Below are 16,393 nucleotides of genomic sequence, written 5' to 3'. Positions count from 1 at the left end.
GTTTTTCGTCTTGCGAGGCATTCATCTTGCGGGGCACCACTGTATTGATGTCAAAATTTACAAAGGAAAACCCAAATTAATCTCGTTTACAAATTCAATACTGACAATAACTGTATTTAAAATATCACCCGTTCTTACAAAATTCAGAACAATTCATTTTAGCCCATTTCCCTCCCTCCTTTCTATTTTTTTTTTAACTTGGCAATGTTTTAATCCAAACCCCACTTGCTGCCCAGTAGTCTTCCTGGAGTGGTGGGGCCATCTTCATTTCTGCAGCCCTGCCAAGCACACCAGCCAGGAAGGAAGGAAGATGGAGGTGGTGAAGGCTGATCACGAGTAGACGCAGTGCAGTCATGTGAGGGCAGTGGAGCTGGCTCAGGACCCACCAACTCCTAGGCTGACTCAACCCCTCCGTTTGTTTGTTTTATCCTGACAAGCAAATGCCTCAGCATTAGTCCTCATAGCAGTGGCAGCACCATCTACCGGGTATACATTTTGTTTCTTAGGTTAGCAAAACCCCTCCATCTGTTCATGCCATTTTGTTTGCAACAACAACAACAACCTCAAATTATCCATGAATCAGCAGTTTGCTTAGTTACGGGAGAGATAGCCATAGCATGGGTCTGTCTCTGTTTATGTAATTATATCAAAATAATATTATTGTATTTTAGTGTTTTGTTGGAAGCTGCCCAGAGTGGCTGGGAAAACCCAGTCAGATGGGCGGGGTATAAATAATAAATTATTATTATTATAAATTATTATGTGTTCTATAGTGAGTCAAATAGCAAAGATGGAAAAACGCTCACTCACTGGCAGAGGAAGAGGGGGGCAAGGGAGTGCACCGGCCCTGGCACCATGATCCCGATGGGGTGCCATCATGGCTGCTCCCCCTGTGGGTGGTATGCCATGCCTCCGGGATACGCACCAGCCACGCCCCCACTTGCTCTCCGCCCCTGGTGCCAGAGCATGAAGCTCCACCACTGCGCTCACCTGACTCTTTTTCTGGCTCCAAGGTGACTATCAGCCCATTGGATGGTGCAAAAAGGACTGTGCTACTAGGCCAACCGTATTCGTGTCTGTCCATTTCCCGCCCTGGAAAAAACTGCCCTGGGGGAGGAACTCAGTGCGAGTATAGCAGAACAATATTCCTACTCCATGATTGCAGTCATGGGATTTTTGTCTATCACATGACGGTATATGTTTTGAGTGGGAAGTGATGGAGACAGGATGTTTGTGTTACTGTGTTCCGTGAAGTGGGACTATTGTCCTTTGTTCTTTTTCTCTTTGCTGTCTGATGCTAGAGACAGAGAGAGGGAGCCATGTTGCGGTGCTCCATGTGTGCTTATATGTAAATAAAGTAGATTAGCAGAAATGCTGAGTTGCTGAGGTCTGTCACGCAAGATGCGCAAACTCTGTGGATCCCTAAGTGTGCCGGTATCTGTATGCATCGGTCGCCATGATGTTCGGGCTGAAGAAAGCTTTTGAAGCTCCCGAATGAAAGACCAGGAGGGAGAGAACATGCCAGTTGGGCATGTGTCTCTACCAGGGTCCTACTCAAGTGTAGGACAGTTCACTGTGGTGTCAGTACATGAGCTGGTATTTGGAAAAGGCTATGATCACATGTGCCTGCTCTGTTTTGTGTAGTCCTGCACGGTGCCCATTTTTATATAGGCTGTCCACACACTCCCATTTACTCCCGTGTGCTCTCCAGGGCTGGCTCAAGACATTTTGCCGCCTGAGGCAAATGGCACCCTTCCTCTAGGTACAAACAGAAGCCAACTGGACTTCTAGTTGACTCTTACTCCACTACTGGTGAAAGGACAGTGTCTTCCACTGCAGTTGAGGACAGGAGGCTAGCGTAGGGGGTATAGGGCAGACCACATAGCACTCCCACCTCCATCCAGTCCCCGCGCCTCAGCATCTGCTGCCTGAGGCAGCTGCCTCACTCTGCTTCATCATAGGGCCAGCCCCATTGCTCCCAACACTGACTAGGGAAGCTGTGAACACGTGGCATTAGTCACAATCCACATCCATCCTGTCGTTTCTTGTGAACTACTGCATTTTAATGCTTTCCCACTCAAAAACCGGCCTCGACCCAAATGGAGAACTGCTCATTGGCTAAAGCCATCACCATCCCATCTCCACCCACTGATGCAGATACATAGTGGACAACTTACAATCATTTCCAACCATGCTCATGTGTACAATAAGGTGCAAATACAGTTTCAAACACAGTGAAGAAAAAGGACCTCACCGTATGTTAAGCTGTGAATGTGTACAGAGACATCTTTTTAAAAATCTGGTTGGTTTGGTTTTAAAAATCTGGCTGGGTCTGGGGAGAGCCCTCTGTGTTAAAGGGTACAAACTAGAACAGGTGGTGGAGCTGGCAGTTTTGGTCAGTACAGTGGTACCTCAGGTTACATACGTTTCAGGTTACACACTCCGCTAACCCAGAAATAGTGCTTCAGGTTAAGAACTTTGCTTCAGGATAAAAACAGAAATCGTGCCCCGGCGGCACAGCGGCAGCAGAAGGCCCCATTAGCTAAAGTGGTGCTTCAGGTTAAGAACAGTTTCAGGTTAAGAACAGACCTCCGGAACGAATTAAGTACTTATCCAGAGGTACCACTGTATAAAAGCAGAGCCCAGAGACAGTGCTGGAGAGACGTCTTCAGTTCTTTGCTAAGAATGCAATGACAGACGATTGCTGAATATTGTGCTACATACATTTTGCATATAGCACAGAATTTTGAAGCTGGCTTTCAGTTTTTGCATGCCGTGCAACCTTGCTTAGTGAGATAGAAATCTCAGGTAAATGTATATCAATACTTGGCAGTCACACACTTGCACATAATTATGTTCACTTCCACCATTGATTTCCGTGGTACTAAATTTCCCATAAGGTTGCCACTAGGAGCCAAAACATAATAAGCACTCTAGATTTTTCCTTTTCTTCGTCTATATGCACTTCAGCTAGAGAGTAATGAAGAACCCATGCTTCTTCCAGTCCTCTAATCATTTTGATATTGTTTGAAATTTGTCACAGGGTACCTGGGTGATGTTCTGTAGTCATTTTGTTATGTTTGGAGAGAGCTCCTTTTTTTATACCACTGTCCCAGTCACTCTAAATAACAATTACCATTCGCCTCTTCAATTATTTTGAACTTCAAAAGAGACCAGTGCACAGAAACATGAACATTTAATAATCCCCAGAGGGTAAACATACTAAAATATTAATATGGAGCATATCATTAAGCAATATATAAATTTAGCCCTCTCCTATAAATAAATAAGAAGTTACTTTTCGTTACTATGATGTTGAGATTTTTTTAAAAAAAATATGGAAATTCCCAAGCATGGTAATAAAGGATCACTGAACTGGAATCATGAGGACTGCAAAGAGCTTTCCGAAATGGAAGAATGGCTAAGTTAAGAATTAGGACAGAAAGCATCGTCTCATATTTAATTCACTGTGCATTATATCAAACCTTAATGCTAAAACCAATCTTTACAGCAGCTTGAATTCACCACATTTTCACTTTCCAGACAGAGGGTTGTATCTAAGCTCCAGTACACCCACTGAATTTAATGGACCTACATTGCTCATGCCCTCTAATTTCAACATAATAATAATAATAATAATAATAATAATAATAATAATAATAATAATAATAATAGCACCAGACATTAAAAACTTCCCTAAACAGGGCTGCCTTCAGATGTGTTCTAAAAGTCAGATAGTTGTTTATTTCCTTGACATCTGATGGGAGGGCGTTCCACAGGGCGGGCGCCACTACCGAGAAGGCCCTCTGCCTGGTTCCCTGTAACCTCATTTCTCACAGTGAGGGAACTGCCAGAACGCCCTTGGTGCTGGACCTCAGTGTCTGGGCTGAACGATGGGGGTGGAGACACTCCTTCAGGTATACTGGACAGAGGCTGTTTAGGGCTTTAAAGGTCAGCACCAACACTTTGAATTGTGCTCGGAAACGTACTGGGAGCCAATGTAGGTCTTTCAAGACCGGTGTTATATGTTCTCAACAGCCGCTCCCACTCACCTGTCTAGCTGCCGCATTAGTCATTAATATGAGTAAGGCTAATGTTGAACACAACCCTGTGTGTGTATTCATTGCTGGTAATTTTTAAATTATTGCCAAAGCAAACACCTATTCTTTCATTGCTTACTTGTTAGCTTCTGTATAGACAGCCTGGACAGCTGCCTAAAACAGCACAATCTGACAGGTGCCTACCACAGAAAAAGAAGTACCCCAGTTCTGATTTGTGTATTATTTCATGCACAGAAAGCTCCCTGCATAAACTGGAAGAGCAGCTTCCAGTTCCCCTCTGTGCCATCAGTGTAGTGGAAAAACGTTTTATGACGGTCCTTAGGTGTTTCCCCCCCTAATTTTTTTATTTTTATTTTTTGTAATTCTGAAAACCTTTCGGTTATCCCAAGCTTACTGATCTGCCCCTCTTGTGCATGGATGGTACCACTTTTGCCACATTGAGATCCACATAGGGAGAGAACTGACTGAGATTGCTATCAGTATATATGACAATTCCATGGAAATAATAGCATTTATACAATGAAATAATGGCAGCAATAAGAGCTCCTTTAATGCTTTTTTTATATATAAAAAAACTTGCATAAATTGTACAGGTACAGTTAATTAATATGGCCATTTGGTGGTAGAGGAATAATACCCATCTTTGATGCCACCTCTTTTCCGCAACACTTACAGTTCAATTAAGGAGATTAGATTCTTTCTACTGGCAAGATATCATCGTTTAGTAACCAATATGTCAGAATTGTGTCCCATCCAAAACTTTTTATTTCTTCACACAAAGAGGAAATTATCTGCCTGCTGTATTAAAATGTGTTTAAGCATTGCATTTTAACAACACTGCAGATGGTAATTGGCTCAGTTAGATCCTAAACGCTACCAAGAATGCTGAAAAAGCAGCTTGTATGAAAATACCTATTTAAAATTTAATCATATAATTTCAGTAAATTTGAGTAGCTCTAATGGTTACTGGACTATTTCAGCTCCATTCCTGGGTTATGAACAGGCTTTGAAGACCTTCATTCTGAGACACGGCACTATCTCTGAAAAGTCAACATTTCACAAACTCTTGGGTCTAATAATATTGTAACTTGAGTTATTAGGCTCCATATGATTAGATTCCTAATCCTTGCATTTATATTACCCTATAATCGCACGTATACCTTGACTTTCATGATGGAAGAAAAGTAGGATGCAAACACACTTAAATTAAACAAATACATCTTTAGCATTAACCTTCCATTATTCTAGCATTTGGTCTTTCGACATGCGTATTGGATAGTGAACTTAACCACATACTTATCTCTCTAAAACGTCTTACCCTTTGGCCTATTAGGACCTATTAAAACTGCACTGTTTTGCAGATCTTGTTACTTAAGATTTTTGTTGTGAGCAAGGTCCCTTGCATCCCACTTCATTCTCTACTGGAACTAAATAATATTTATATTTATATTATTTATATTTATATTTATATTTATATTTATATTTATATTTATATTTATATTTATATTTATATTTATATTTATATTTATATTTATATTTATATTATTTATATTTATATTATTTATATTTGTTTCTTCATACATACATACATTCCCCAGCCACTCTGGGCGGCTTTCAACATAGCATTAAAAACAGAATAAAAGTTCAAACATTAAAAACTTCCCTAAACAGGGCTTGCCTTCAGATGTCTTCTAAAAGTCAGATAGTTGTTTATTTCTTTGACATCTGATGTGCCTACAGTAAACTGTGCCCACAGTAAACTATTTTAGGCATGCATAATGCTCCTCCTTGGACATTTAAATATATGAACTGTAGTGGTACTGCTAAGTTCAGAAACTATGCATCATCCACATTAGGAAGATAGCACTGAAGATTTAGTCAAAACTTGAAGAAGATAATGATAAATAATGGCTTGGAGGACAAATGACGAAAGCAGAGCTGCTTAATTGCTGGGAAACAAGCCCAGGTTTCCCCACAGAGTGTTCATTTGACACATTGTTTACTGCTGTGCGCTGACATGTGTATGTTTAGGTGTACACTTGATGATTTAGGTGTACACCAAACAGGGGCGGCGTGTTCCATTTCACTGCTTGAGACCACACCTGCCACCACTTTCTGCCGCTACTGCCACCTTCTGCCACTCACTCTGCTTCATCCACCACTGACAGAAAAGTGCCATCGACACTGATTTCAGGTGAGATCACACCAACTTCAGGTGAGATCTCACCTGAAACGGACATGACCTTGCCTGAAATTGGCACCATTGTTGGCACTGCTTCTCCACCACTGGTGGAAGTGGCGGTGTAAGCAGGGTGCCCATGGGAGTGGCATCTCAAGGGTTTCTGCTGCCTGAGGTAGCAGGCCCACCCTGTCTAATGGCTGGGCCAACTTAAGACACCCAAAAACATAATGTGTGATGTGTTAGCAGAGTCGCTTGAATAACAAAGTCCAGAGAGAAACGAAGCTGATAATAAACTTCATAACTTTAATAATAATAATAAAGCAGAGTCGCTTGAATAACAAAGTCCAGAGAGAAACGAAGCTGATAATAAACTTCATAACTTTAATAATAATAATAATAATAATAATAATAATAATAATAATTTTATTTATATCCCGGCCTCCCCAGGCGAAGCCGGGCTCAGAGCGGCTAACAACAATAAAAGTAACACAGTTTAGATAAAATCACAATCAATTAATTGAAATGCATTCCAAAATCAATTCATTCTAAAATCAATTCAAAACCAAATTAATGGCAACCATTGGGCTAGAGTTCTATGAGGATTATCGAAGGAGGGGGTCAGACTGTGCCTTGGCCAAAGGCCTGGTGGAACAGCTCTGTCTTGCAGGCCCTGCGGAAAGATGTCAAGTCCCGCACGGCCCTAGTCTCTTGTGACAGAGCGTTCTACCAGATCGGAGCCGCAGCCGAAAAAGCCCTGGCTCTGGTTGAGGCCAGCCCAACCTCCCTGTGGCTTTGACCTCCAAGATGTTTTTATTTAAAGACCGTAAGGTCCTCCATGGAACATACCAGGAGAGGCGGATGAAGCAATACATCATTTGAGGAGAAATAAAACAGAGGAGAAAGGAACATGACCAGGACATTGGAATAATTGACTGACCCTTGTTCTCAAAGGAGTTTGAAGGTGAATTAAGTGGGGATAGAGAGGTAAGGGGAATGGTGATTCCTAACAGAGTGGGGTTGAGAAGCTCATCTCTTCTTTTCTCCTCTCTCCATTGAACTTGACGGGCTTTTAACTAGTTCGTAAAAGCTGAGCCTTAGCCTGTTATCATTTTCTTTAGACTCCTGCACTTCCTGTCCGCCCTGGATCAACGTTAATTCCAATCAACAATCTCCGTCACCTTCAAGAACATCATGGCAATTATGGATATGAGTGCCTTGAAGGGAAAGACTGCACCAGCTTCTTTTGTTGCTTTGACGACTGCCGCACGGGATCGTGGAGAGAAGGACGAATACACATCCGCGTGGCCAAAATTGACTCCTATTCCCGGATCTTCTTTCCCACGGCCTTCGCTTTGTTCAACCTTGTCTACTGGATTGGTTACCTTTACCTATAAATGCCAGATATTTGACAATCTTGAAAAAAGGGATAACTGACACTCTGAAACACACCGCAGTAAATAAGATTAAAAGGTTAAAGCCCAGCGTATCATTTCATTTTGTTTTTATGTTGACATTTCAAGATGCGGAAATGAAATTGAGAAAATGTTGACTAGAACTTTTCTATCTTGACCATTTACAAAGCTGGTTGAAAAAAACCCATTTGGAAAGTTGGTGTTTTTTTTATGTTTTCCATCATTTTTGCACTAATTTTTACAAAGATCCATGGTTTAAAAACTAGAAAAAACTAATTTCCTTATGATTTGTTTAGAGAGAACAATAATTGTTTGAAGTGGATAATTTTGTTGCAGCTCTTACACCAAAGCTGACAAAGCCTTAGGAAACCGAGACTACTCTGAAGAAAGATTTAGTCAACAGCTTATGTTCACAGAGTAATTGGATTTAAGCCCATTGACAAATAAATCACTTTAATGTGATGAAGTCAGCTCAAACCAGTTTATCCTGCTCAGACCAACTTTTGGATAGGGCTGAAAAATGAAACTGAAGACCAAACTACATGTGATTCTGTGGGGGTAATTCATGATCGAATTCCCTGATGTATTTGTATTTAACCTTTAAAAGCAGCCCTGGAGATTGGAATCATTGGAATTGGGCTGCCATTAGATGGGGAAAGGAAAGATCTGTATCTGTATTGCAGATATCCTTCAACTCCATCAGGGCTATTCAGAGCTTTGGCATGTGTGAGAGAGAATTCCATTGTTGAAATGCTCAGAGGTTTTAAATAAGAGGTTGGAAAATTCATTCTTGGATCTCCCACATGTAGTTTGGCCTTGCTAATTGACCACCCCTCTCATGTTTTTAGCTCTCTGTTCCTCTGTGTAATATTGTTTCATATGGAAATATGTTGGACTATGAACAAGATACTCATTTGCCTAAAGAGATGAGAGCAGCATGCAACCAGCATGTTACATCAAATCATGATACTTCTGGGTCCTTTCTGCCCTATATTTATTTATTTCATAAAATTTATATACGACTTGATTTTAGGGGGGAGGGGAGATCAAAGTGGTTTATATGTCACATTTGTTACATGTTTTCCTTAAAAAAGAAGAAGTCTATTTGTCATCACTTTTGAGAGACTCCTGCCACACAACACAACATCCCAGAAAAGGACCCCTCCTCCCAGCTGTCTTTGGTATAAACTGAAGTGCACCAGAAATCCAAGATCTGTGTTACTTTTAAGTGGTGTTGTTGCTGCCTCTCTTTGGTCATGTCACATGAGGAAGCAGAAAGCAGCAGAATAATGCCTCAAAAGGTGCACTTAAAACAAGGTTTTTCTTCAGGCCCGATACTTTTTGTGTAAGCCCACTCATCTTCATGGGCAACCGAAATGTGGAATCGCGTCAGATCAAGGAATTCTTTATGCTATTCGCCACATCTTCAGGGACACTGGAATCGAGGAGATCACATAGGGTGAGATGTCACAATCTTGCTTCCCATTAGCATTGTCCCTCCCAGAGGTCTGGGCAGCACTAATGTGATATATAACCCCATTGTTAGTTTCTCCCAAGTGGTGTCATCAGTTCCAGTCATGCCACAGAGCAGGACCATGCAGAGGTGGCAAATACATTTGGAAACATAAGAACCATGAGATTTGGACATACAAGACAGATGATGAAATGCTATTCATAGGAAAAGTTGTATGTCATATTATAGTGGAGTGTTGGAAATCACTAGAAGTTACTAGAAAACCCCTCATGCATAGATGAGAGATATTGTCTCCCTCAGATGTCAACATGACTTGGCCAGCTTTGGGCATTGTGCACCTTAACTTGGCAATGGGAGAGTGGTTCACCTTTTCATCTGTGAAAGCAAAATGTCTTAGGTCGCCCTGTCAAGGAGCAATCCACATTGAAATGCAGAAAACTACAGAGATGATATTTCTTTAAAGTCATCTCATGGGTTCCAGTCTGAGCTGAGATATGGGCCAGAAAGTTAAAGATAAATGCAAAGAGCTCCTTTAACAATTATTTAGATGTAAGGATGTTCTAGAAGAGGAGGGGCAGAAATTACCACAGGACGTCGCCACAGCTTGCCCCACGCTTGTTGTGTTGTGATTGACTAGTTGCCCTGGGCTCACCATTGTATGGCAACCACCAACCACCAGATTTGTTAGGTTTTAAAACTTTTTGTAAAGGCTTTTTAGAACAGATCCTTTCAGGAAAATAGTGTATTCTCATGACGGATTTCCTGTCAGTCACTTGGAGCCATGCCGTTGTCAATTGTGGTTCGGCCTGCACAACACCACTTGGCTCTGGAGAGATTAATCATGTCAGCTTCTCAGCAACTATGGGTTACAGAACGTGATACTCTTCGATCCTACAAAGGCTCCCAGTTTCAGTTTGCTCATTAATCTGAGCATTTTGGGAACTCTGTTTCTAATTCTGGCTACAGACCCATTGGTGCCTTTTTGGTATCACATCTTTTGAGCCTCCTGGCTTTTCCTTTGCCTCGTTCCATTTTTCCTCACCTTGTTTTGCCTGTGGCTTGACTAGAACTGGATCTGATGACAGAACGAAGGTGTGTCTCATACAGGTACACTGCCTCCACCACAGCTGCCTATATCCTGAAAACAAATCCCGTCATACAGAGTCTAAGTATGACAGTTGTAACTATTTGTGATGTACCTAAATGTGGGACACAAAATGGCCGACTGGCAATCGTGTAAATAAATTTAAAAAATCAGATAGCCTCCAGCGCATTCTATGAAGCCACACACCTTGTCCCACAAGCGACCTTGTCAACGAGAATCACTTACTGGCATTACACTTCATGTCGTTGCCTGAGCAAGCATTTTGTTTGCTGTAAAAAAACACCCAACCCTAAACTCAGGGACAGGCTGTGAATGTGTTTGAGAAAGCTATGACTGGTCATAGCCCAATGGCAAATGTCTACTGTGGGTTTTGAGATGTATGCTTTCCCTTCACATTTTATGTCTGCTGTGGAAGACAGGTGGACTTGGGATGCCCTAAATGGTGTTCTAAGACAATCTGGCAAACATCTGTGGAATATTCGGCTGGGGAAAAGAAAACGGTTAAAATGTGCAGGAAAATAGTTCAAGTACATCTCTTTGCTTCTAGAGTCATCCAACAACTACTTCTTGGTTTAATGTTTTGTAATAAAATGGTCTGATGTGCTAGTGTTTTGTGACTAGTCCATTATCTGTCTGAAGTGACTGAAAAAATATTGATGTTTGAAATTCTCTAGCTGTATATAGGCAGAGAATTGTATGGTTTTCCTATTCTTCATGGTGGAGAGTTCTGTGAACTCGTTGTCTTCAGTATTCCTTAACCTACAGAGACTGATCTAATAAAATATACCACTTTACCTCTTCTTATTTGCTATCTATGTTATAATGCACTCAGATAATTTGTAGGAGTAGTGGCGGCTGCAAAGCCACTGGCAGTTAAATATCGGAAAATTCAGAGATTTTATTGGCTGCCGTTGAATTAGCTGTTCAGGTGCTGGAGAGGGAGAAGGCAAAAGGACCCAGAAGAGAAACAGGCTTCTGAGGCCTAGGAAAAGGAGCTGATCGCCACCTAAGTAACTGGATGCAGGTCCATGGAAGTTGAAGTGGGAGCTCAAGACAGAAGAGCTGAGCAAGGAGTGGTCTACAGGAATGAAAACAAGGGGAACAGCCGTAGCTTGGTGGTAGAGCATCTCTTTGCATGCTATAGGTCCCAGGTTCAATCCATAGCTGTCAACTTTTCCCTTTTCTTGCGAGGAATCCTATTCAGAATAAAGGAATTTCCCTTATAAAAAGGGAAATGTTGACAGCTATGGTTCAATTCCCAGCATCTCCATGTAGGACTGGCAGAAAACCCTGCCTGAGACTTTGCATGACACTTTCCTATGTTCCTATGGTCAGAAAAGTCCAAGAGGAGAGGTGAGCAGGACCAGGTCCGGGAGTGGTAGGGAGCAGAAGGCTGGAATTCATAAATCAATCAGCCAGATCTTCTTCTCCAGGCCTTCAGCACCCGTTTAATACAACACATCCTTAAGTATCTTCATAGAAAGCATTTACAATAGATGGATCAGCCTATTCAAATATTTAATTGGAAGTTTTGAGATAGATTTTATTTGATTTGCTCCTTTTATTAAAAACATTTTTTAAAGTCACTGTATTACTGCAAATGTTCCACTTTGGTCTCTATAGTCTGTAATAATTGCTTCTGATAATGTAATGTGTATCCTTTCTGATTAACTGGGCCATTAACTTGCTGCCACATAGATCTAGGGCTTAACCAAACTGTTTGAATAATGTTTTTGTTGGAAGCTGCCCAGAGTGGCTGGGGCAACCCAGTAAGATGGGCAGGGGTACAATTATTATTATTATTATTATTATTATTATTATTATTATTATTATTACTACTACTATTATCTTCTGGTAATTTTGGAGCAACGCCTGTAAAATTATTCAGCGACATTTCTCTCTGTTATATGTTTGTTTGCTATCAGTGTAGTCAAATCTGATAGGCTCCTGATTACCACAGAAATCCTTAACTAGGGATGACCATACTTCAAACACGCCAATTCCTAAATGACTGTATCATTACGTATTACAGATTGGGAGTGGGGTGGGAAGCTGAGAGAAAAGTCTATCCAGTAGGGCCACTGCTCAGGTGAAATGTGTGTCAGATACTTTCCAGCACATCCACATTACACAGCAACAGACAATAGTAATTCTTTCTTGGCTGCAGACCCTGGGAAGGATGATTCTGTGAGGAGGGCTAGATTGTAATATCTGAGGGGATGCGGGGTGGCGCTGTTGTCTAAAGCACTGAGCCTCTTGGGCTTGCCAATCCGAAGATCAGCAGTTTGAATCCCTGTGACGGGGTGAGCTCCCATTGCTCTGTCTCAGCTCCTGCCGACCTAGCAGTTCAAAAGCACACCAACGCAAGTAGATAAATAGGTACCGCTGTGGTGGGAAGGTAAATGGCATTTCCATGCGCTCTGGTTTCCGTCACGGTGTCCCTTTGCGCCAGAAGCGGTTTAGTCCCGCTGGCCATATGAGCCGGAAAGCTGTCTGTGGACAAACGCCGGCTCCCTCAGCCTGAAAGCGAGATGAGCGTCGCAACCCCATAGTTGCCTTTGACTGGACTTAATTGTCTAGGGGTCCTTTACCTTTACCTATAGAGTTTTCAAGAACCTTGAAAACTTACATTGTATACCCCCTGCAGTGCTGTATGCTTCTGAGGGTTGTCTTATGTCCACTAACACCATGGCTTTTAGGTGGCATCTCTTCATCTAGACCTTCTCTGAGGGGTGCTGGTCTACTAAGCTGCAATGCACTTTTACTTCCTTTATTGATATAGTGTTATTGTTAATTTTATGCTGTTTTCTGGCTGCCATGATATTTGGTTCTTCAGTGTTGGTGGTATAGAAATGTTAAATAAATAAATGATTAAATAAACAAGCAGCCACACCCCCAAATTACTATTCCCCACATTCTTCGCAGAAAGCCATAGCAACTGAAGTTCTATAACAGGGCTGGGGAACCAGTGGCCCTTCAGATGTGGCTGGGTTGGGGTGGGGAAAATCCCATTGTTTCTAACCATTGGCCATGTTGGCTGAGGCTGATGGGAGTTTGAATTCATAACATCTTTAGGTCCACAGATTCCCTACCCTGTTGTAGAAAGCCAACATGTTCTATGTAGTGCAGATCAGTCCTTGACCACTAGGTAAGGTCTGCTGTCATCATTTTAGTAGCACAGAGTTCAATGGTAGAATTTGGGAGGTGATATGGAGGAGCTCAGGGGACGCGGGTGGCGCTGTGGGTAAACCCTCAGCGCCTAGGACTTGCCCATCGCATGGTCGGCGGTTCGAATCCCCACGGCAGGGTGCGCTCCCGTCGTTCGGTCCCAGCGCCTGCCAACCTAGCAGTTCGAAAGCACCTCCGGGTGCAAGTAGATAAATAGGGACCGCTTACCAGTGGGAAGGCAAACGGCATTCCGTGTGCTGCGCTGGCTCGCCAGATGCAGCTTTGTCACGCTGGCCACGTGACCCGGAAGTGTCTGCGGACAGCGCTGGCTCCCGGCCTATAGAGTGAGATGAGCGCACAACCCTAGAGTCTGGCTAGACTGGCCCGTACGGGCAGGGGTACCTTTACCTTTACCTTTATGGAGGAGCTCAACCTCTTGTTGGAAGATGCAGACAAGCCAAGGCTACTTCATCTTCATTTGACACTTTTCTGTGATTTCTTTCCCTTCTATTTGGTTGTGAGGTGTCAGTGACTCAATTAGAGAAATCCAACCCTTGGATCAGATTTGGGAATGGGGGCAAGGGCTGCTGAAGGAAGGGGGAGTAATAGAAAGTTGCCTCCCAGCGCCCCTTCCTGGAAGCCTCCACTGGATCAAAGAGCTTCTATGAATGGTTGCAATTGGGGGGGGGGGGGGAATCCAGTGGCTGAAATGTTTTGATTTGAAAAGACAGCTAAATTGATCTTTTAATCTATTCCTTGATGATACCTGATGGGTGCTTGTTTTTATATGTTTGTTACAAATATTGTGTATGTGTGTTTTAAATTTTATTTCCCCTCTCTGATTATTTGCGGGGGCCGGGGATACTGGGTTGTTCTTGTTTTTATATTGAAGATGTATTTTGTCTTTTTATCCTGTGGACTGCCCTGAGAGCTGTGGCTATAGGGCGGTATATAAATTTAATTAATAATAATAATGAAATAATTGGCAGAAAAGTGGAAGAAGAAGAACTGTCTCTAAATTCTGTAAAACACTGGGGTGGCATATTAAAGCAGTTCCGGCTGCTTGGCTTATAAATACACAGTGCTTCAGTCTGTTGACAAAAGTTTTCTTTGTACCTCATTTGTTTCCTGGAGAAATAATTTCGGCTCTTCCTAGTACTGTGAGCGTAGACACAAATGGGAATGCAATGAACCGTAGTTTGGCAGGTAACAAATGTCTCACTTGAACCTGGTATGGCTTTCCTTTTTCTCATCTGCCTGCAAACCATTTCCCTGGGTATGAGAAACTCTCGCAGAAACTTCCCCAAATACAGCAAGCAAGGAGTGAGAAGATTGAGCGGTTGGTGTTTCTGGGTTTAAGACTGCCCCAGCAAATAAACGCTCAGGACAAATGTTCAGTGAATGCATTGTTCCACCATTATAACACCAATCAAGTGTTCCACTCTCAACATCAAAAGGTTTGTAGATATCATGGCGGGTTCTACATCTGTAAGTGTGGGAGACGGCTTAGGTTTCGTAGCACCGTTTTATTGAGGAATACGCCAGAGGCTAGACACCTGAAATGGCATTTCCCACCATTCTTTACAAGGTTTAATGAAAAGTACCTTGTGCAATTGTTTGGTTTGGTTTTGGTTCTTGCATTTCTATCATACCTTTTTCTCCAAGAAACTCAAAGTAGCATATGTGGTCTCCCCCCCCCCTCATTTAATCCCCAGAACAGGCCTGTGGGTAGGTTAGGCTGAGACCAAAAGCAATAATGGTCAGCGGCGCAAGGCTGCTGACCTGACCTCCCACCACCAGAAGCACTGTGGTTTATCTGGGGGGGAGAGGGACGAGGCAGGAAGGTGCAAATGCAGTGTCAGAGCTAATCTGGTGCTCCCAGTGATACACTGGCACTGCGCCAAGCTTGTGCCCACTCCCTCCTGGTAAGCTGCAGCGATGCTGGTGACAGGAGGTCAGTTAAACATTGCAACTCTGCCAGCTGCTACTGACTTGAAGAAAAACAAGGAAGGAACACTAACAATATAGCATTGTGCAGGCAGCAAATCCAGGGATTGCTTGAACACTCATTTCCCTGCATGGCTTCTCCATCCTGAAGTAGAACCCAAACACACTATACTGTACCTGCCTGCACCAAATGCAGGGACTAACTGAAAACATTAAGGCTTGTCACACTGCATGTCCATTGCATGAAATTTCAAATTAAATTGTTTTTTAAAAACTTCCCTGAACAGCGCTGCCTTCAGATGTCTTCTAAAAGTCAGGTAGTTGTTTATTTCCTTGACATCTGATGTGAGGGCGTTCCACAGGACGGGTGCCACCACCAAGAAGGCACTCTGCCTGGTTCCCTGTAACCTCACTTCTCACAGTGAGGGAACTGCCAGAAGGCCCTCGGTGCTGGAGCTCAGTGTCCGGGCTGAACGATGGGGGTGGAGATGCTCCTTCAGGTATACTGAGCCAAGGCCGTTTAGGGCTTTAAAGGTCAGCACCAACACTTTGAATTGTGTTTGGAAATATACTGAAGCCAATGTAGGGGGAAATTGAACCCTGGTCTCTCAGATCCTAGTCCAACATTCTAACCACTACACCACACTGGCTCTCACTTGTCCATCACTGGCTGTCATCATTATCATCATTGGTTGTACCATCCAGAACTGTTCATCAAATCTCCAGATTTGTATATCCAGCTGATCCCTTTCTTTTCTCGAGAGCCAGTGTGGTGTAGTGGTTAAGAGCGGTAGTCTCGTAATCTGGTGAACCAGGTTCGCGTCTCCGTTCCTCCACATGCAGCTGCTGGGTGACCTTGGGCCAGTCACACTTCTCTGAAGTCTCTCAGCCCCACTCACCTCATAGAGTGTTTGTTGTGGGGGAGGAAGGGAAAGGAGAATGTTAGCCGCTTTGAGACTCCTTAAAGGGAGTGAAAGGCGGGATATCAAATCCAAACTCTTCTTTTTCTTCCCTTTCTTGGAAATCAGAGCTTGTCAGTCAGTC

At 42.8% G+C, this 16,393-nt stretch overlaps 1 protein-coding gene across 1 annotated transcript in view; it reads left to right on the top strand.

The window, feature by feature from the left end:
- Positions 1–11,028, top strand: part of GABRG1 (gamma-aminobutyric acid type A receptor subunit gamma1) — a 71,597-nt gene extending 60,569 nt beyond the window's left edge. Inside the window, exon 9 of the mRNA XM_028744256.2 lies at positions 7,362–11,028. Coding sequence (XP_028600089.1) covers positions 7,362–7,637 — 276 coding nt within the window. The 3' untranslated portion in view covers positions 7,638–11,028. The remainder of the gene's footprint in view (positions 1–7,361) is intronic.
- Positions 11,029–16,393: the final 5,365 nt, after the last annotated feature.

Source organism: Podarcis muralis, chromosome 9 (assembly GCF_964188315.1).
Source record: "Podarcis muralis chromosome 9, rPodMur119.hap1.1, whole genome shotgun sequence".
In the NCBI taxonomy this organism is placed as follows: domain Eukaryota; kingdom Metazoa; phylum Chordata; class Lepidosauria; order Squamata; family Lacertidae; genus Podarcis; species Podarcis muralis.
This window is presented reverse-complemented; position numbering and strand designations above follow the sequence as displayed.